This window comes from Megascapheus bottae, chromosome 16 (assembly GCF_031878675.1).
Source record: "Megascapheus bottae isolate mThoBot1 chromosome 16, mThoBot2.hap1, whole genome shotgun sequence".
In the NCBI taxonomy this organism is placed as follows: Eukaryota; Metazoa; Chordata; class Mammalia; order Rodentia; family Geomyidae; genus Megascapheus; species Megascapheus bottae.
This window is the reverse complement of record NC_143524.1, coordinates 47241097-47263468: the sequence shown is the minus strand read 5'-3', so window position 1 is coordinate 47263468 and position 22372 is coordinate 47241097. Positions and strand designations below refer to the sequence as shown.

At 40.3% G+C, this 22372-nt stretch overlaps 1 protein-coding gene across 2 annotated transcripts in view; it reads left to right on the top strand.

The window, feature by feature from the left end:
* Ints4 (integrator complex subunit 4) overlaps positions 1-22372 on the top strand; it is a 93145-nt gene that overhangs the window by 49018 nt on the left and 21755 nt on the right. For both annotated transcript variants that reach the window (XM_090348491.1, XM_090348490.1), the window contains exons 13-17: positions 2216-2331; positions 5244-5377; positions 7030-7187; positions 19115-19208; positions 20967-21047. In XM_090348491.1, coding sequence (XP_090204617.1) covers positions 2216-2331; positions 5244-5377; positions 7030-7187; positions 19115-19208; positions 20967-21047 — 583 coding nt within the window. The remainder of the gene's footprint in view (positions 1-2215; positions 2332-5243; positions 5378-7029; positions 7188-19114; positions 19209-20966; positions 21048-22372) is intronic.

Genomic DNA, 22372 nt, shown 5'->3' with positions numbered 1-22372 from the left:
GGGTTTTTTTACTCAAGACACTTTCCCACTTCATCCACACCTCCATTTTTGGATTTGGATTTTTTGCTGGTTAATTATAGATAGGAGTTTCTCAGATTTTTTTTTTTTTTCAGTCCTGGGGCTTGAACTCAGGGCCCAAGTGCTGTCCCTGGGTTTTTTCTCTGAAGGATAGTGCTCTTCCACAGTTTCACTTTCAGCTTTTTATTCATTGGAGATAAGAGTGACAGACTTGGGCAGGGAATGTGGCTTAGTGGTGGTAAAGTGCTTGCCTAGCATGACCAAGCCCTGCTTTTGATTCCTCAGTATCACCTAAACAGAAAAAGCTGGAAGTGATGCTGTTGCTTAAGTGGTAGACTGCTAGCCTTGAGCAAAAGAAGGTCAGGGACAGTATCCAGACCCTGAGTTCAAGCTCCAAGACTGGAAAAAAAAAAAAAAAGTCTTTCCTGCCCAGGCTGACTTGGAATCACAATCCTTAGATCTCAACCTCCTGCGTAGCTAGGATGCAGAAGTGAGCTACCAGTGACTTTCCAGTCCTCTTGTTTTGTTTTCTGTGATTAGGATGACAGATGAGTGCAACCATGCTTAGTTCTGTTGAGATAGGGATCTCATGAACTTTTTGCTCCAACTGCCTTTGAAAGGTGATCCTCTTGTTTATGCTTCCTGGGTGCCTGGGATGACAGGCATGAGCTACCATGCAGACTACATTTCTTTCTCTGTTTAGTTAGAAGAACATTCCAGAGAACTTGCCAGCAGACTTCCCTTTTATTCCATTGATCAGAACTGTGTTACTTGACTGCCAGCAATCCAATCACTGGAAAATGAGGAAGAGCTGCCAGGATAGGTTTAAACCATCGTGGCTTCCATGCTTGGGATGGGCTTTCTTTCCATAGGCACTTTGCTGCCTAAAAAGCACTTTGCTTACCTGCTGAAAATCAGGACTGACTTGGCAAGCAAGATTGGTGGGGGAAATCGTGTTTGCTTAGCACCAAGACATCTGCCCTTTTATCTTCATAGTGACCATTTTTAACTGAGTTTCAAAATAATTGGATGACTCATCAGATTTGATAAAAGTTGGGAAAACTATTTTATTTTTAATCTTCCTTGAGGCTGAGATCTGAGGATTATGGTTTGATGCTAGCCCAGGGAGGAAGGTCTGTGAGTCTCTTTTTCTCCAGTTAGCTACCAAAAAGCTGGTAGTGGAGCTGTGACTCAAGTGGTAGAGCACTAGCCTTGAGCACAAAAACTCAGGGACAGTGCCCAGGCCCTGAGTTTGAGCTCCATGACTGGATACCTCCCCTAAGAAAAATCCTCCTCACCCCCACTTTTTTGGCTGGCTTTCAATCACAATTGTCAGGTATAAGCTTCCTTAGTAGTTAGAATTATAGGTGTGAGCCACTGGTGCCTGCCTGGTTCTAATTTTTTTTTTTTTGCCAGTCCTGGGGCTTGAACTCAGGGCCTGAGCACTGTCTTTGGGCTTTCTCAAGGCTAGAACTCTACCACTTGAGCCACAGCACCAATTTTGGATTTTTCTATGTGTGTGGTACCAAGGGATGGAACCTCCATGCATGCTAGGCAAGTACTCTTAGCACTAGGCCAAACTCCCTGCCCCTTAAGTTTCTTTTTTTTTTTTTTTTTGCCAGTCTTGTGTCTTGAACTCAGGGCCTGGGCACTGTCCTTGGGCTTTTTCCTCAAGGCTAGCCCTCTATCACTTGAGCCACAACACCACTTCTGGCTTTTTTTTAATGTATGTGGTACTGAGGAATCGAACCCGGGGTCCTCATGCATACTAGGCAAGCACTCTACCATGAGGCCAAACTCTCAGCCTCTTTTCTTTTTCTTTTTGCCAGTCCTGGGGTTTGAACTCAGGGCCTGAGCACTGGCCTTGGGCTTTCTCAAGACTAGCACTCTGCCACTTGAGCCACAACACCATTTACAGCCTTTTCTGTGTATGTGGTGCCAAGGAATCAAACCCTGGTCTTTGTGCATGCTAAGCAAGTACTCTACCACTAGGCCAAACTCCTGACCCTCTAATTTTTATTTTAGTAGTTGTACAAAGGAGTTTCCACTCAACAAAGCAATTTGGGATCACAAGGCATCTTGATTAATGTTACATAAAAATTTAACTATTCTGAATGAAGTTTTCTGATTCTTATTCCTGGTACTTTTTAAGGTACGTATTGATTTACTTATGTGACTACATACTTGTTTGTTTCAGGTGCTTGAAGTTTCTGGGAAGTCGACATCCAACCCTGGTGCTTCCTTTGGTTCCAGAGCTCTTGAGCACTCATCCATTTTTTGACACAGCAGAACCAGACATGGATGACCCAGCTTGTATCCTTTGGATTTAGGGTGGCCCCCACTGATTGGCAGAGAACTTTGGAATGACTTTGCTACAGGGTAATATGGTGGTTTCAGTTTTGTTTTCTTGTTTCCCTTAGGTAAGTTTGTTTGAGAGAGTCTGATGGTTATTAGTCAAATCTTTCATTGTTGTTTTTACAATAATTTATCTTTGCTATTTATGCTAATAATTATTTTTTTTTACCAGTTAGTACTTTTTACATTCCAATACTCATTAAATACACTATCTTTGATCTACCAAATAACTCTGGAAGGAGGTGTTTTTATGTTCATAAATGAGGAAACTCAAGAGATATCAAGAGTTATAGAGTTTAAGTGACTTGAGAAACAGATCTTTGATGTAAAGGCTGTGTACGTTGCTATGTCATATACTGTATTTAATTTGATCTGCAGCCTGAGGGAGGTGATGCCCTGAAGTAGGCTGCATCACCACTCTTCCTCTGATCCAAGTACATCCAATTTGTAATTATCTTGTGCAGCATGCTGTGGAATTGGATTGTGTCTGGCAGTGGGGATACATTTCCACCAGTACATTTGTACTATGCTCTGGTTCCTTGTGCTCCATGGACAGATCTTCCATGAGGTTCAGGGGATCAGACAAACAACTGACTTCTATGCAGTTGATTATTATATTCTCCCTTTGTTCAGGTTGCTTACACTGCATTTGGAGAATATTTATGTAAAGCTCTGGGTAATTGGCTTTCCAATGTTAAATTCTGTATTTCTGTGAAAAGCATGTCACAGCTCCAGGTGAAGCATACGTTTTTGAAATTTAACTCATCATTGAAGGACTTGTGTGGGGTAGGTCTTATTACTAATCTCTGAGATTTTGAAGTGCTGTGAAACCTGAATGTTCTTCACATTAAAAAAAAAGTATTAAAATCCCTTTGGAAGCTCTTTTGGTAAGAGACTTTTCTCAGTATGATTGTATTGTTTATGAAACATATTGATGTACAATAGAGATTACTATAATTGTTAGTAAAAATTTCATTTTTCTCGTGTGGGAGGCATCTGCAAGTAATTCATTTAGGTATATTCCAAATTCTAGCAGGGCTTCATTCTTGGTGATCCCTGCTCCTTCTCTACTGCCATGGTTTGAATGATTGGTTGGTTGGTTGGTTGGTTGTTGCAATAGGGTCTTACTATGGTGTCTGTGTAGGATTTGAACTCCTGGCCTTAAGTTGTTTCATTGCCTTTGCCTCTTGGTACTCCAGGCATATGCTACCACAGTGTTATGTTCTGCCTAGAAATGTTCTGGTGACAGCCTTTTTTTTTCCCCCTCTGGCCAGTCCTGAAGCTTGAACTCTGGGCCTGGGTGCTGTCCCTGAGCTCCTGAGCTCCTTTTGCACTCTACCACTTGAACCGCAATGCCACTTCCTGATTTTTTTTTTTTTGAAAAATTTATTGGAGAAAAGTCTCATGATGGACTTTCCTGCCTGAGCTGGCTTCAAACTGTGATCCTTAGATCTCAGTCTTCTGGGTAGCTAGGATTATAGGAATGAGCTCCTGGTACCTGGCTTCTAATGACATTTTAATCATCAGTCCCAGCTTGTAGGGAAAAATCTACAGGCTTCTTGCTCATGTCCAGAACTCTTCTACTTGAGCCACACCTTCATTGTGGCATTTTCACTAGTTAAATGCATATAGTGTCTCATAGACTTTTCTGTCCTGGGTGAGATCCTGAGATCTTCAAGTTCTGGAAGAGCTAAAATTACAAAGCATGAGCCTCCAGTACCTGGTCTAAATATTATTTTGAATGATTCTATAATATTCTGCAAACAGATAAAATAAAATTGAATAATCATTCTTTTGTTTTTTGATATTTAGAACATTTATTATTGAATATTATGAATGATTCCATGACATTAAACTATTAGGTTTTTTTTCCTGGTCCTGGACCTTGAACTCTGGGTCTGGGTGCTCTCCCAAGCTCTTTTTACTTAAGGCCAGTGTTCTACCACTTGAACTATAGCACCACTCCCTGCTTTTTCTGTGATTAAAACTGGGGGTAAGAGTCTCAGATACTCTCTGCCAAGGCTGGCTTTGAACTATGTTTCTCAGTTTCCTGAGTAGCTAGAATTACATGTGTGAGCCACTGGCACCTGGCTGACATTAAATTATTTAGATTATTTTGAAGTATGAAATTAATCATAAGACTTACTGTAAGACTTACTGCTTGCTATGAAATAATTAAAGGCATTATGCTAATATGTACAGTAATAGGCAATATACTGAGAATCTTTTGGGTATTATTAGCACCATTGGTCTTTTTTTTTTTTTTTTTTGCCAATCCAGGGGTACTGAACTCAGAGCTTGAGCACTGTCCTTGGGCTTTCTCAAGGCTAGAGCTCCACCACTTGAGCCACAGCACCAGTTCTGGCTTTTTTTCTATGTATGTGTAACCGAGGAATTGAACCTGGGTCTTTGTGCATGTTAAGTAAGCACTCTACCTCTAGGCCAAACTCATGACCCCACCATTAGTCTTTTTTTTTTTTTTTTTTCTGCCAGTCCTGGGCTTGAGCTCAGGGCCTGAGCACTGTCCTTGGACTTTCTCAAGGCTAGAGCTCTACCACTTGAGCCTCAGCACCACTTCTGGCTTTTTTTCTATGTATGTGGTACCGAGGAATCGAATCCGGGTCTTCATGCATGCTAGGCAAGCACTTTAACCACTAGGCCAAACTCCTGGCCCCAGTCTTTTTTAATAATCTTTGGCAATTAGAGATATAGGTAGAGAATATGACTCCAGGTTTGAATTTACATTTCTGTAGCTGCTAGAAAATTATTGTTTCTAAATGGATATTTTGGGAGTGGGAGGTGGGAGTACCAAATTCTGGCCAAGCTCAACCTTCTACCCTTCAGGTTCTCTTAACTCACTTCTCCATCAGACATTGCAGTTTTGGTTCTTATTTTCAATGCTGCCAAAACCTGTCCAACAATGCCAGCATTATTCTCAGATCACACCTTCAGACACTATGCTTACCTTCGAGACAGTCTTTCTCATCTTGTTCCTGCCTTAAGGGTATGTTGAAAACAGTTGTCCTTGTTTTTTGTTTGTTTGTTCTGTTTTGTTTTGTTTTTTTGGTGCTTTGTGTTTGTTTATTGGTACTGGGATTTGTACTCAGAGCCTAGAGCTTGCTAGGCAGGCGCTCTGCCACTGGAACTACAAGTCCAACCCTCATTTTATTTTTCTTAAAGAAATTATTATCAGGGTAATGTATAGAGGGGTTACAGTTACATTTGTAAGGTAGTGAATACATTACTTCTTGAACATTATTACCCCTTCTCATATTTTTCTCCCATTTTTCTTCCCCCACTCCCTCCCAAGTAGTAAAGTTCAAACATATTATCTTGTGAATATTGCAGTTATACTGGTTCATCCTTTGGCCTTTGTCTCATCATCTTGTTTTTCCCTTTCCCTGATTCAAATAAACTAGTAAATGTATATACAATACACTAGGTACCAAAGTCAGATACAGCAACAACAGGGGATAAAATATAATGAAAAAGAAAAAGAAAAAAAAAGGAGTAAAGAAATTACTTCACAGAGTGCATTAAAAACAACCACCACAGGCATTTATCTCTTGTTTCTCTACCTTGGAGTTCATTTCACTTAGCCTCACCCTATATGGCCATATGCCATAGCTTTTGAGCTCTTGCCCAACGCTTAGTTTTGAGATAGGGTCATGCATCTGGGTGTGGATCATCTACGTTAAGCTTGGTATGAAGCTAGGATAAACAGATGTACCACCAAGTCTTAACTCTTCATTGAGAAGGGGTCTCCTGAACTTTGCTGCCCTGGCTGGTCTCAATTTGCAGTCCTTTTAGACTCCCACGTAGCTGTGATTACAAGCATGCGCCACCAGTGTCCACTGAGAGTTTCTTAAACTAGAAAACCAAACAAGAACCTAATATACATCTAAGGCGAGAAAACTTAAACCTTATAGAAAATCTAGAATAAACAGTGAATTTTTTGCTTATTCCTATTCTTTTTCTTAAAAGGTAACACTATTGAACACTATATGTTTCCCATAGAAAATATTCTTATAACTTGCTACATAACTTATTTGGAAATATATGATTACTTGTCCATGGAGTTAAAGAGAAAATAAAAGCTTAAAAACATATGTAACAATTGATTAACTTGTAGTCCCATTTCTATGGTTAGCTGTAGAAAAAAAAATGCCATTCTTTTTCATGAACACTATGGGAACATTGGGTTGACTGTGTTTGCATTGTCCTCTCTTTTCCCTGTCTCCCCCTCTTTTTTTATTCTTTCCCTCTCCCCACCCACTCTTTTTCCTTACTCCCTTCTCCCATGTCCCCTGTAGCTGAGGAAAGGGAAGACTAGGTTGCTTACAGACTCTCATAGCCTTTTTTTTTTTTCTTTTCTTTTTTACCAGTCTTGGGCCTTGAACTCAGGGCCTGAGCTCTGTCGTTGGTCTTTCTCAAGGCTAGAGCTCTATCACTTGAGCCACAGCACCCCTTCCAGCTTTTCTATGTATATTGGTACTGAGTGCATGCTAGGCAAGCACTCTATCACTAGGCCAAACTCCCAGCCCCGCTTTTTATCTCCTTGCTTTGTTTGGCTCCAATTCTTTTCCGGTTTCTTTGTGTTACCACAAGCTGAGCCACAGAACTTGAGGGTACTATCATCTCTCCACGTGTGCTTAGTTACCAGGTAGAAAACTAGTGTCGTCGTCTGTCTCTCCGAATATCACACTCCCTGAGGATCCTTCCCAGCAGTTCCTGCAGCAGAGCCTGGAAAGGGTATATAATCTTCAGCATCTTGACCCTCATGGATCCCAGGAACTGCTGGAGTTCACTATCAGGTAAGGGATCTCCAACTCTGCTTTGGTGTCATGCCCAACTTGTGTTCCTGTGTTTGTTATCAGGCCTCATTTTCTGACCCTTGGCCTACACTGTTGTGTGGCTTTGTGATCCTTTCTATTTGGATTAGAGTGTGGCTTGGGTTTGTTTGTTTTTAAGTACTGTCTGTGAATCAGGCTTGATGGTGCAAGTTTGTAATTCCAACACCTGGGAAACTGGGGTTGGAGGAAGATGATGGGATCAAAGCTGTCTTGGGTTACTTAGGAGTGCACAGCAAACTTGAGGGTTTATATAGCAAGACTGTACCTTTTAAAACAAAGAAAAAAGAGAGAAAGAAAAAGACTGGGCACTGGTGGCTCACACCTATAATCCTAGCTACTCAGGAGGCTAACATCTGAGAGGATAGAAGTTCAAAGCCAGCCCAGGCAAAAATCAGTAACTCATCTCCAGTTAACCACCAAAGAGCAAGACGTTGAGCTGTGACTCAAGTGGTAGAATACTACCCTTGAGCAAAAAAGTTCAAGAACAGGGTTGGGAGTTTAGCCTAGTGGTAGAGTGCATGCACGAAGGCCCGGGTTTGATTCCTCAGTACCAGGTATATAGAGAAGCCAGAACTGGTGCTATGGCTCAAGTGGTAGAACACTAACCTTGAGGAAAAGCCCAAGGACAATGCTCAGGCTGAGTGTAATCCCCTGGACTGCCCCCCCCCCCCCCAAAAAAAAAGTCTAGAACAGTACCCAGGTCCTGAGTTCAAGCCCTCTAACAGGCACACAAAAAAATAAATAAAGGGAGAAAAGAATGCTTTTTGTGTTCATGGCTCAATGAGTAAAGAAATATAGAAATAATTATGGAAAGCTATTTAAATTTTTCTTTGTTTATTAAGTAGGTTACAAAATAAAATAACCATGGCTTAACAGGACATGTTTAATTCTCTTTTTTTTTTTTTTTTTTTTTTGCCGGTCCTGGGCTTGGGCTCAGGGCCTGAGCACTGCCCTTGGGTTCTTCTTCTCAAGTTTAGAGCTCTACCACTTGAGCCTCAGCACCATTCCTGGCTTTTTTCTATGTATGTGGTACCGAGGAATTGAACCCGGGTACAGGCAAGCACTGTACCACTAGGCTAAACTCCCGGCCCAAATGTTTAATTCTTTCATACAGTTGGACAGAGCTGGGATGGTAATTATGGTTCTAGGGTCATTCTTACATGTGTCTCCATCTTCTGCATCAAGTGGCCTCTGCCTCTGAAATCTAACTATTCCCTACCTATCCTTGCCTGTGGGACAAAGGAAAAGACAAGAGTGGGGCTTTTCCACTTCTAGAATCTATTTGTAAAGATTTGTTCCAGAAATCTTATTTTTTTCCTGCATCCTGTTGACTGGAACATAAGTGTCATCACCATATTTAGTTTCAGGGAGCCAGGAGATGGAATCTTCACTTTGCTGACTGCTGCCTAATTAACATTTGATCACGCTATTCTAAGGATGGAGAGGAGAGAAGATATGCACAAGCGAGCAAAGCTGTGCCAGACCTCATTAAAGTCACCTGAAAAGAACTGAAACCCATTTTTCTTTAGTAAAAAGCAGTATTACTTACTCTGTGGGTGTGGGTGTGGGTGGGAGAATGGCAAAGAAGAAAAATAGTAATACTTAATTAGCTTGGTAGTGATCTCTTCTGACTTCCCCTTAGAAACACTGGTATCTGTTAAAAACATTCTGTTTATAATTCTCTGTATTATGGGGTTTTGTTTGTTTGTTTTTGGAAACAGCATCTTGATATGGATCCTAGGCTGGCCTTGAACTTCTAGCTTTTCTCATACTAGGATTAAGGGCATGAATTTTCACGCCTGACTTTTTTTTTTTTTTCCCTCAAGGGAGTGTGTGTGTGTGTGTGTGTGTGTGTGTGTGTCTGTCTGTCTGTCTGTCTGTCTGTCTGTGTGTCTGTGTATCTGTGTGTCCTGGGGCTTAAACACTATGGCTCTCACTTGAGCCACAGCTCCACTTCTGGCCTTTTGGTAGTTAATTGCAGATAAGATTCTCTTGGACTTTACTGCCTGGGCTTTGAACCATGATCCTCAGATCACAGCTTTCTTAGTACCTAGGATTACAAGTGTGAACCATTGGTGCCTAGTTGTTTATTTATTTTTGTAAATACATTGTGTTCAAATACATTCTGCACACTTGCTTAAGCTCAGCCTTTTGCCTGCATCCAAGTCCTTAACAATTCCTTTTTGCTTTTGTTTTTTCCCCCCTCCTGGTATGAACACTTTAACTAGGCTTTGCTTTTCTTTTTTCTTTCTTCTTTCTTCCTTCTTCCTTCTTCTTTCCTCCTCCTCCTCTTCCTCTTCTTCCTCCTCCTCCTCTTCCTCTTCTTCCTCCTCCTCCACCTCCTCTTCCTCTTCCTCCTCCTCCTCCTCTTCCTTCACTCATAGTCCTCACATTTGATTCATACCTCCAGTCAGGCATTTTGCTGAATGATAGAATTAAAGATAGAATCTCTTAGACTTTTCTGCTTAGTCTGGCTTTGAACTTAATCCTCAAATATCAGCCTCCTAAGAAGCTACGATTACAGAAAAGAAGCATTGGTATCAATGAGTTTTGTTGTTATTGTAGTTCTAGGGCTTGAAATTAGGGCCTGGACACTGCCTGAGTTTTTGTACTCAGGGCTAGAATTCTACCACTTGAGTCAAAGTTCCACTTCCAGTTTTTTGGTTAAAAATTCGACAGACTCTCCTGTAAGGTCTGGCTTCTAGCTGCAATCCTCAGGTCATAGCCTCCTGATTATAGGGGTGAATGGAAATTGGCAGTGATTCTTGATAGATGATTTCATTCCATACACTAAGAAGCAATCTATATGCTAGTTATTCATTTAGATAGATCTTGTCCTTGGAGATTCTATGCAGGCAAGATGGATATAGATTTTGTTCCCCAAGCAAAACTTAGGAGCGGGTTTCATTAGCCAATACTAGTCATGTTGGAATCTAGCTCTAGCATGTGGGAAGTATGGCTTTTAACTCTGCAGACAGCACAGTTTGAGAAGACACACAGGGTAAATATTGGGTTCTGGCCAGGCACTGGTAGCTAGGGTGATCCTAGCAACTCAGAAGGCTGAGATCTGAGGATTGAAGTTCCAAGCCATCCAGGGCAGGAAAGTCCATAAGACCCTTATCTTCAGTAAACTATTCAGAAAAAGATAGAAGTAGCACTGTGGCTCAAGTGGTAGAGCACTAGCCTTGAGAAAAAGAATCTCTAGGACAGTACTCAGGCCCAGGGTTCAAACCCCTATTCTGGATAATTGAATAATGAATGAATGAATGAATGAATAAATGAAATTGTAATCCATGAGAGAGACAGCCTGTGCCCCATCTTCTAAACTGTTTGGCCTCTAGGTCACTCATCTAGAGGACTTAGGGACTGGTTAGTATCAGGATGAGAGTAAAGAACTGCAGAGGAAAATAGATGGTCTAGTAATCTAGTTACCCTATATAAACCTGGCATCCCAGCCCCTGGGAGTACCGTGGACAAATACAATGTTAGAGAGAATGTGTACCCCTTGGGTGGATGCAAGTTGAATGTGGGTATGAGAAGTGTATAGCATGTAGCGTTCATGGACTGCTATGGGCTAGGAAAACTCTGTGTGGGCTCAGAGGGACTATCTTGCCCTGAGGCAGCTGCTCTAGCCACAGGGCCCCAGGCAGGAAAGCATCTAATGTCTCAACTTGATGAGAAAATTGTTTTGTGGCTGAGTATTGTCAAGTATGCTGAACCTAGCAAGGACGATTGGGAGATTCAGTTTCCAAAAAAAGAATCCAGCAGGGTAATGTGGCTCATGCCTGTAATCCCAGCTAGTGGTTCTAGCTACTCAGGAGGCAGAAATTGGAAGGATCACAGTTGGAAGTCAGCTCAGGGTGAGGTGGCTTTGAGACCTCATCTTAACTCATAAGAACCAAAGCTTAGTGGTATGCACTGTCATCTCAGTTACATGGGAGGCTTAAATAGGAGTATTATGGACCAGGCTCATCTGGTAAGATCTTATTTGAAAGTAAAGCAGGGCCGGGAGTTTGGCCTAGTGGTAGAGTTCTTGCCTAGCAGGCATGAAGACCCAGGTTCGATTCCTCAGTACCACATACGTAGCAAAAAGCCGGAAGTGGTGCTGAGGCTCAAGTGGTAGAGCCCTAGCCTTGAGAAAATCCAAGGACAGTGCTCAGGCCCTGAGCTCAAGCCCAGGACTGGCAAAAAAAAAAAAAGAAAAGAAAAAAAAGAAAGTAAAGCAAAAAGGCTGAGCATTTGGCTTAAGTGGTAGAATAATGTTTCACAAGTGCAGAGCCTAGCATTTAAACCACAATACCACTGATTTTAAAAGTCCTGCAGTTGTTTTGGCTTTGCAAGAGGAAGCAGGAGATCTTGTTAGAAATGACAGAAGATGCAAAAAACAAAGCTCAACTGAAAGTTAGCTACACATTGCCTAGACTCACAATTATTTCCTGCTTTGTGGTAATAGGGTCTGACAGTAGGCTGTAGAGCAGCTCAGATCTTAACAGACTGAACCTAGCAAAGGAAACTCAGCAGAAATGAAGACTGTACAGGTTGTACAACCTAAAGATAAGTGATATTCAGACTAACATAACATTAATGTGAATACCATCACTGTAGTCGGCAACAATAAAAGACAAGGAAAATAGAATGTATTCCTCAAAAGTTGAAATGGCTTTAGTAGTGCAGTGCTCTCAAAGATGTATATTCAGTCCTGTACTTGATATTTATTGCATTCCTGTGATGTTCCGATGCTCTTAGCCAGAGGTCATGAAAGTTGAGTGAGTAGACCAAATCTGGCTGGCTGCCTGTTTTTGTGAGATTCAGTTGAGGGCTGGAGATGTAGCTCAGTGGCAGAGTACATGTGCCCAGCACATTGATACTTAGCTCCTTCCTGCTCTTCATTACAAAATAATCAGAAAAGAAAGATTTGAAATACTGTTGTTTAGGCTTCATCTGCAGATGCTGACATGCTACAATAGCATAGGTAAGTATAGTCACCACAGAAACCATTTGGCCTGTAGAGCCTAAGATATTTACAATGTGACCTGTTCTAGAAAAGATTTGCTAGGCCTTCTATAAGCTGTGGGCTGTCTCTGGCTGTGAGTCAAGGTTTAGTTCTGTCTCCTGGGAAGGGAGACCTCAATAGTTGTTTTTCTCTCTTCTTCACCATGGTGCTTGGTTTTGGAGGGCACTAAATGAGGTTTTTGGCCCTGAGCCCAGGATAATAAGCTCTGAGTCATTCCTAGCTAAATAAACATTTAGGTTTTTTCCTGATTGTTTTCTTTTTCCTCACTAAGCAAATACAAAACGCACAAAAGGAAGATGGTTTGATTTTAGCTGCAGTGCTGGCTATTAATAAGTGCTCAGTAAGCACTTGCTGGTGTGTGTTGCCTTCATGATCTGGGTTTTTTAAGGTGATAGACCTGCTGAGCTTTGGGTTGGCAAGATCACCATTTTAGTACTGTGGCCCATCCAAAGCCTGTTGTTTCTGGCTTGAGTGCATTCCAGAGGTAATGGGCATGGTGACAAATCCAGAAAGAAAAGCTGGAGGAGTGGTAGCTGAGGGGCTGGTATGCTTTACAAACATGGCAGATGGTAAACAGTTTAGTAGGAAGGGAGAGGACCCAGATTTGAATGTAGCAGGGAAGGGAATCCTTTTTCAAGAGGAGATTAGGTCTGATTACCCCTAAGATAGTTAATAAATTAACTCTTTCTGCTGAAAAGTAAAATGTTACTTGATTTCACACAGAGTGGTCTCTGATTAGAGTGGGCCCCATTCATAGATTACTATTAGTGTATATATTGTCTCTCAAACAATGGTTTAGCCTGTAAAAAGTCTGCTGTAGTTCACTGGGGCTCTGGAAATGATTTGTTTCTGGAAATGGACATAACTACTTTGTACCTGAGATACCTTATAAGGGTTCACTAAGTATATGTAGCAGAATATTGTCATGATGGTTTAAATAGGAAGCCAGATACTTAGGTTTTTGATAGGTGATATTTTCTTCTGGCCATGTTTCAACTCCACATGAAGAGACAGTTGCTTTGTAAAGTTCTTTATTCTTTTTTTTTAATTTTTTATTGTAATTAATAAAAGGGTTACATGATATTTGCCAGATAGAAGGTGCATTAATTCACATACATTGATACCTTTGGTCTTTATTCTTTGATTATATTGGCTACTTTTAAATACAGTAAAACTTTTTTTTTTAATGGGTCATGGGGCTTGAACTCGGCCTGAGGCCCTAAGCCCTTTAGTTCAAGGCTACTCCCTTACCCCTGGGCCTGGGTGTTGTCCCTGAGGTCTTTAGCTCCAGGCTACCGCTCTACCCCTTGAGCCAGCCCCATTTCCCTTTTTTTTTCATATATTTTTTATTATAATTAATAGAAGGGTTACATGATATTTGCCAGATAGATGGTGCATTAATTCCCATACATTGATACCCTTTCATATGTCTTGGTCCCCATTTCCCTCTCCCCCACCCCCACCCCTCATCTTGTTTTCCCGCCTTCCCTATCCAATTTCAAATAACCAAATACAAATATATCCGATATATCAGGTAACAAAGCGAGATACTGTAACAATATGATATAACCAAGGGACAGCAAAAGAGATGAGAGATAACATAGTACTTTAAGAACAACAATCATTCATTATATGACTTATGTTTCTATATCCTAGAGATCCTTTCATTTAGCGTCCTACTATATGGCTTTTTGTATCAAGGTTTTGCTCTATTGCAAATCTCTGCTAGGAGAGCCCAAGGTTTCTACTGATTATGACAAATGAGGGAAACCATTGAGCCCATGTTCCTTTGAGTCTGGCTTACTTCACTTAATATGATCTTTTCTAAGTCTTTCCATTTCCTAACAAATGGCCCATTTCCCATTTTCTAGAGGTTAATTGGAGATAAGAGTCTCAGGTCTTTTTGTGCCTGGACTGGCTTTGAACCTTGATCCTCAGATCTCAGCCTCCTGAGTAGTTAGGATTACAGTTTATATAGATAGTGTTTGGACCCTTATGAAATTTTTCTGGAAAATTAAAGTCTTAACTGTGGCCCGTTTGATGCAGCAGGTATACGCTTCTGTTTCACAAATAAAACCAAGACAAATTGGCTAACATCATCATGTTTGAGTAGAGCTCTACCCCTTGAGCCACAGTACCACTTCAGGATTTTTCTGTGTATGTGGTACTAAGGACTTGAACCGGAGTCTTGGTTCTTGCTAGACAAGGATCCTACCACTAGGCCAAACTCCCAGCCCAATGCTATTACTTTTTTAGGAATGCTGTAGCCATTTATCTACAGTTGCTCAAGATGTCTAATAAATGAATAACCTCTGATTTTTCAGAGTTTGCATTTTGTCTTAAGTCCAGGGCAGTGCTGTTTTCTGGAAATGCATATTATTGTTTCAAGGACTATATTACTATATTACTCATAAAAGAGTTGTGATGTTTTAGTAAAATTGTTCCTTTCAGAGTAAAACAGATGTGGCTTCATTTCTTGAATCTGTACAAATATACTTGTTTTATGGTTGTTATTTTGTCAGTTGTGGGGCTTGAACTCGGGACCTGGGCACTGTCTCATCTCTTTTCTACTACTTTGAACCACCAGACCACTTGTAGTTTTTCTGATGGTTAAGTGGCAATAAGAGTTTCACAGACTTTCTTGCCTGTGCTGGCTTTGAACCATGATCTTCAGATCTCAGCCTCCTGAGTAGCTAGGATTACAGATGTGAGTTACCGATGCCTGGCTGAAATGTATTTCTTTTACACAGCAATTCTAAATAACTTGGGATATTATGGTTGCAGTCTGCATAGTTCTTTTGATGTGCAACTGTTGATGTTGTTAAACAATAATATTTTGCAGTATGGCAATCAGTCTGCAAACTAAAGAAGTGGAAATAAATCTGTAATCTTCTAGGGACAGGGTGAAGATAGCCTTTGGAAAGTGACCAGGACTTTGTATATATTTTGCCTTTTCTAATGTTCTTTGGTTCTGCTGAGCTACTACCAAGCGATATTAGTAAATTTGATAGAAATTAGAAAAGGGTAAAAGAAACTTCTAGCCATAAGCAACATTTGATTTTCACACTTTGAGTTATTTTTACTATATTTTAACAGTGATTTAGAAATTAACCAGTTCTATCTATTGTATAAACTTTCAAAAACTGTTATTCAATGTATGGTGGTGCGAGTTTATAATCCTAGCACTAGAGAGGCTGAGGCATGAAGATTGCAAGTTTCAGGCTGGCCTTTATAATATAGGGAAACTCCTTTGTACAATTATTAAATAATTTAAGAGAAAAAGAAGAGAAAGAGGAGATGGTAGTAGTAGCACAAGTATTGAGACACAGTGGTTTTTTTTCGGTGGTTTTGTTTCCTCAATGAATAAAAATATTATTGAGCTAAAAAGAAAAGAGAAGGCCGGGAGTTTGGCCTAGTGGTTAAAGTGCTTGCCTAGCATGCATGAAGACCCAGGTTCGATTCCTCGGTACCACATACATAGAAAAAAGCCAGAAGTGGTGCTGAGGCTCAAGTGGTAGAGCTCTAGCCTTGAGAAAGTCCAAGGACAGTGCTCAGGCCCTGAGCTCAAGCCCAGGACTGGCAAAAAAAAAAAAAAAAAAGAAAAGAGAAGCCACCTTCCCACCATGTTTAACAAATATAGGCATTATAGCCTAAGGATTGGCAAAGAGTGTATGTCACTAGGCTTCTCTGCCATATCGAAATATGCTTCAGTGTTACCTGGTATGGTCAGTATAGTCTTTTCTGCATTTGCTGTAGCTCATAAATAAATAAAAAAAATAATAACAAATGAGATATCTTTATGATAATGATTAAAAAAATCTTTTAGCCGAGTACAGTGGCACATGCCTGTAATCCTAGCTACTCAGGAGGCTGAGATCTGAGAGTTGTGGTTCAAAGCCAGTCTGGGCACTAAAAGTCCGTGAGACTCTCATCTCCAATTAACCACCAGAAAACTGGAAGTGGTGCTGTGGCTCCAGGAGTAGGGCAGTAACCTTGAATTGAAGAGCTCAGGGACAGTGCCCAGGCCCAGAGACAGTTGCCCACAACCAGCCCAAAAAAAAAAAAAATCTTTTATAGCAAAGTAGACCTAGGACCCAGCTTGTGTTCTATCTTTTGCTGCTTACTGATTCTGTGACTTTGAGTAAACCATTTCAATGCTGGTTTGTAGTTTCATGCTCAGTGAAATGGGATTTATTTCAATTCATGTTGTGAGGATTACTAGAAGATACTTTTTGAGCCTTTTTTTGGTTGTTATTGTTAAATGAAGGAGAATGTCACATTGTATATTTTAGGTTGCCCTCAAACTTACAGTCCTTCTGCCTCAGCCTCCCAAATGTTATGATTAGAGGTGTACACCACCACAGCTGACTCTGTTTTCATCATTCTCATTAAAATCTAGTCTTCTGGTAGATATCTAGACTGAGGCTTCCTGAGAATTGTGAGAGAAGAAATACTGGATCATAGTAGTTTTGCCTTTGGCTAGCAAATTTCTGTTTTTGTTTGTGCATAAGTCAGGTTTCCCACAGCTAATTAGATTGCTGTGTGCAGTTGAGAACCATCGCTGCAGTCCAGGGGCACTAGAGTAACCTAATGCCTAGAGGCAGTCAGTTCATGTCTCATCAGCTAGTCAGTGCTAGTTGTAAATGTTTCAGAAAGAGAATGATTCTAGGCTCGTTTCTGTTTTGCTTTGTTTTTTTTGTAGAACATCTAAGAAGTAGAAGAATAGACTAGCTAAACACCAAAATCCCTTCACAGTTGTGATTAGCGGATCCATAGTCTTGCCTTTTATTGTATTAGGTTACCATGTGTAAATCAGTGAGATTCATGAGAGAGAACATATGCCTTTAACACCAACTTTTTTTTCAGTCACTTTGGGGCTAATTCACCCTTTGTGGGTCATTTCTTTCCTAGTATCAAGGTCCCTAGAAGGAGCACGAGTTATGACAGAGTTGCCCACTGGGCACAAGATTAGAGAGAGTGGCTTCAGTATACAGTTTTGTCCAGGCTGCTATGAAACCTGATATTATATCTGCAGCAGCTTTGCTAGTGCCCCTTATCTTCCGGCTTCCTTCAGTTACTGTTTGTATCCAAAATTTTGATGTAGCCGTTAAAAAATAATGAAGCAGATTTCTACAAATGCTGTGATTTCTACAAATGCTGTGGTGTTAGGTCTCTCATACATATGCACACATAAACACACAGAGTATTCACAAACACACCCTAAAAAAAGAAGAAAGAAAAGAAAACCAATACCTTTTCTGTAGATGAACAAAATATCTGGCACAATTCAAAATAAACTGGTTAAGGTGGTTTTCTCTTCCAAGGTATAAAATATAGAATAGCAGGCAACAGATACAGCAAGGGGGACTGATTTAATTGTACAATTTGTAGAGTCATTTGCATTTTATACCTTATAAGTCTGTACTACACTTAGTACAGACTGTATTACTAAAACACTAAATGTTGAAATTATTAATATATTATGTGTGCTATTAATTTACTGACATCATTTTTGTTTTTTTATTTGTTTTGTTTTTTAATGATGCAGCTTTATAGGCTGTCTGGGAAAGTCTTAAACTCCTGGGCTTTGATCCTCTTGCCTCAGTACTTAGATAGCTGGGACTAGACTATAAGGCACATGTCAGCATGCTCAGCAAAGCAAACATGTTTTTATATGATTGCAGTAATTGTATATATTCATATATCTAGTTAAAATGTTTTAACTTCCAGTTATCAGAAAAAACTATTTCAAACTAGCTTACAATGACTAGTTGTAGCTTGCTATATTCCCCTCCAAAATTCAAGATTGAAATCCTATCTCCAAGTGATGGTATTAGGAGGTGGGGCCTTGGAATGCCTTGAGATGATGAAGTGATGAGGACAGAGGCCTTAGAAGAGAGGTCAGAGTACTTATTCTTCTGCTTGTCTGTGAGGAAGGAACCTGTCACCAGATCTGCAGGTGCTTTTCTTATGGCCCCCTAAACTCTAGAATTGTGTGAAATACATTTTTCTTGTTTAGAAAATGTGTGTAGCCACCTGGACTATGGTATTTTGTTTTCAGAGCCACAGAGGACTGCAGCTTTCTTTCCCTTGTGTAACTAGAAATTGGATGTGATGTATGATTAAGTAGTTTATTTAGACCCTTAACCTAGTTTCTTTATATCTGTTTAGATTTTTCCTGTACTCAACATTAGCTTTATCCTAGGGTATTTTTCTTGTGAATTTCTTGTGATTACTAGCAACATTCAGAGCTATAAGTATTATTGTTCAGTCCAGAGATAAAGAATTGGGTGCTTGTGACTCTCACTTGTAATCCTACCTACTTAGGAGACTGAGATCTGAAGATCACAGTTTGAAAGCCAGTCTGGGCAGAATAGTCCCCATGAGACTCTTACCTCCAGTTAGCTACTCGAAAATCAGCGGTGGCACTGTGGCTGAAAGTGCTAGACAGTAGCCTTGAGCAAAAGGATAGCATCCAGGCCTGAGTTCAACCCCATGACTGATGGGGCACGGAGAAACCAACCTACTGAAAGCATATAAATTCTTCTATATAGGTCATATGACTATAGGGGGATATGTACTAGTTGCCCAGTTTGACCATACTGTATTTGGAATTGGGTTAGGGACATATTACCTTGAACAAAATGAGGATTTAGCTGCTAGTGAAGAAGTGGAGAATGTCTGAGTGCTCAGTATAGTTTTGTATACTAAATTATTGTATTAGCTGAAAGTACTATCAACGAGAGTGAACCAGTTTCTGTATAATCACTCCAGCACTTGGTGTTGTAACTTAACTTACTAGGAATAAAGTGGTAAAATGTTTTTGACTTGATTTTTATGTTGGTAACATTAACCTAAATTTGACTTACTCTAGAGACCTGCAAAGACTTGGAGAACTTCAGTCTGAATTAGCAGGAGTTGCTGATTTCTCTGCTACCTATCTTCGGTGTCAACTTCTTCTCATCAAAGTTGGTTTGGGTCCATTATTTGTAACTGTGATGATAATAATGCACTTTGAGGACTGGGAATGTAGTTTAGCAGTGGAATGCTTGCCTAGCATTCCCTGGGTTTGATTCCTCAGTACTACATACACAGAAAAGGCTAGAGTGGGATTGTAACAAGTGGTAGAGTGCTAGTTAACCTTGAGCACAGAGAGGCTCAGGGATAGTGCCCAGGCCTTGAGTTCAAGCTCCAGAACTTGCAAAAAAAAAAAAAAAATTCACTTTGATTATTTCAGCAGTATTCAAAGTCTTATAACCCTTGCAGGCATTTAGCAATAGAAGAATTATATTCTCTGTAATGTATATATTTGTTTCTAATTAAAGAAATGTTGCTGGATACTAGTGGCTCATGCCTATAATCCTACCTACTCAGAAGGCTGAGATCTGAGGATGGAGATTTGAAACCAGCCTAGACACACAAATCTGTCAGATTCTTATTGCCAATTAATCAAGAAAAAAAACCAAACAAACTGAAGATATGGCTCAAGTGGTAGTATGCCAGCTGTGAGGAGGGGGGAGGGTTAGAGGGGAGAACAGTGATAGATGAAGACCTGCATATGAAGAGAAAAAGGAGGTCCTTGAGACTCAAGCTACGTGGTTCAAGGTCCATATGGCTCAAGTGTAGAGCATTTGCCTACCAACATGAGGTTCTAAGTTTAAACTCCATTAACAAGGTGGTGGTAGGGGGAGGGGAGGACAGGTGGAAGAAGACATGGAAGAAAAGGAAAAAGAGGAGGTAGTTTTGGAAAGCTAAATATGATGGTGCATGTCTGCATCCCAGTACCCAATAGGTTGAGTTTGAAGCCAGCTTAAGCTACATAGTTAGACCCTGTCTCTCCACCCATCCCCCAAAACAAAACAAAAAGGTCTGGGCATCAGTGGTACATGTCTGCAATGCTAGGCTGCTCAGTTGGGTTAGATATGAGGATCATGATTTGAGGTCATCCAGGCCGGAAAATCCATGAGACACTTATCTCCAGTTAAAAATCCACCAAAAAGGTAAAAGTGGAGCTGTGGCTCAAGTGGTAAACCATGAGCCTTGAGCAAAAACTCCCCAGGACAGCATCTAGGCCCCAGGTTTAAACCCACACATATAACACACAGTATACACATATAACACAAAAGTCTTTGAAAATAAGAATCTACAGCAGAAGGTAAATGAAAGTAATTGGAGTCATTGTATCTGAATAAGTGAGGCAGGAGCTGGAAGGTACACGTTGGTTTAGTGATAATTGTGAGTAGAGATACTAAGAAGACATATCTTGGAAAGTTGCTTGATTTCTGTTTTGGATGTGATGATGAAGCAATGGGACTCTTCAAAGAACTGTGTGCATCATCAGAGCAAAGAATAGGATCGGAGGTGTGGCTTAGGTGATAGAGCAGGGAGCAAAGAACAAAGATCCATAGTCAAAGCACAAGGGCAAGTGACTCTGGGAATGAGTGAAGGAAGCTTACTTGCTTGTCCATCTTAGTGAGGCCTCATGAGACATACTGTTTCCAAAACTGATCTGAATGTGAGATATGGGGCTTTGGGCCAGGAATTAAATGGGTAGGAATTCATTGTGCCCAAACTAAATAAATGAGTAAGACTATTGACTTAAAAGAATACACAGTGGCAAGTTATCCCAATCGTAGTAGAATTTCAAAGCAAAACAAAAATGCAAATCTCAAGTGATGTGTATTTGTGACTGCTCTGTTCTGTTCTCTCCTCATTCATGTGGATAGGCCTTGCAGGAAAAGCTGTGGAATGTGGCTGCCCCCTTGTATCTAAAGCAGAGTGATTTGGCCTCAGCAGCAGCAAAACAGGTGAGCATATTCAGATCTCCTCAGGCAGGTTTAACTCTTTAGTCCAAGGTGGAGACAGGAGTCTTCTTGTGATGCCATGCCTCTGTTCTGGCTTCCATAATTTCAGGTTCTGATAGCAGTTAATGACAAGAGAAGCAGAATAGATAGGCAACTCGGGACTGGCTTTGGAGTCAGGGGACTTGGATTCTAGCCTCTCATTGGCTTCCTACTTGCTATGTAATAATGAGCAAGTTATTCTTTTATAAAATGTGGCAATTGCATTACATAATTTCTAACATTCTTTTGTGTTCTAAAACATCAATTCATATTTTGGATGTGTTAACATCTAATAAATGCTGTTAGGAATCTTTGATTTAAAAATAGAGCTTAACTCAGTTTGGATTCATATATTAGCCTCTTGCATCTCTTGAATATTGAGAGGTATTTACATTTTTTAGTTAAGTAGCATTTCATTTTAATTGCCACAGGTTTATTTCTCATTTTGAACAGTTCCCCTTCATTTCTAAGTGTATGGATTTGGGGGCCCCTTGAAGCCTGTCTTCACATAGTGAATCTGTATGGGTCCCAGTGATGATGCTTCATTAGGACTCTGATTGTTACATTAGAGTTCACTAAATTATTCCAAGTCTGATAGTGAAACCACTACAATCACATTTGCTAAGAATAAGTATGAAGTCCATTTTGTAGATGAGGCAGTTAAGATTTAACAAGGTTAAGTTCTTAGAGTTCTAGCTAGAGGTCGGATGTTCTGTCCAGAATCTTTTCTTTCTCTAGTTCTAGGCTGCCAATGCCTACCGTGAGGCAGACCCTTTCTGACTTGTTATTGTGGCTTATTGTAGAGTCTAGAACTTAATAACTAGAACAAAACATGGCTATGTTGGGAAAGTTGGGATTAGAAAGGAAGAGTGGAAAAGAATATTACTGCTATATACCAGATTATGGTGCTATATGTACTTTTTTATGTTTCACTTGATTCTGAGTTTTACTGTGTTGGTGCTATACCTTCCTATCTACAGATAAGGAGATCAAGGCACCTATGTACTTAAGTTATTTGTCTTAGTGTCAGATGTAGGAGAGTGTAGAGTTGTATATCTAGACCCAACGCCTCCAAAGAGAGGCAAGCACAGAAGGAAAAGAGAAGCATCATCTGTGTAAAAATAACTAATTTGTATAGTATTGGCCAAGAATTTAAGATGCACCAAGCTTGATGTGAAGTGCTAGACATTCATTATTCTCTGCACTCATTCCTAGTCTCCCTCAGACAGACCAGGCCCAAAGATCAGATTATCCAGATGATTGACATGTCTTGATGATTGGTTCCTGAG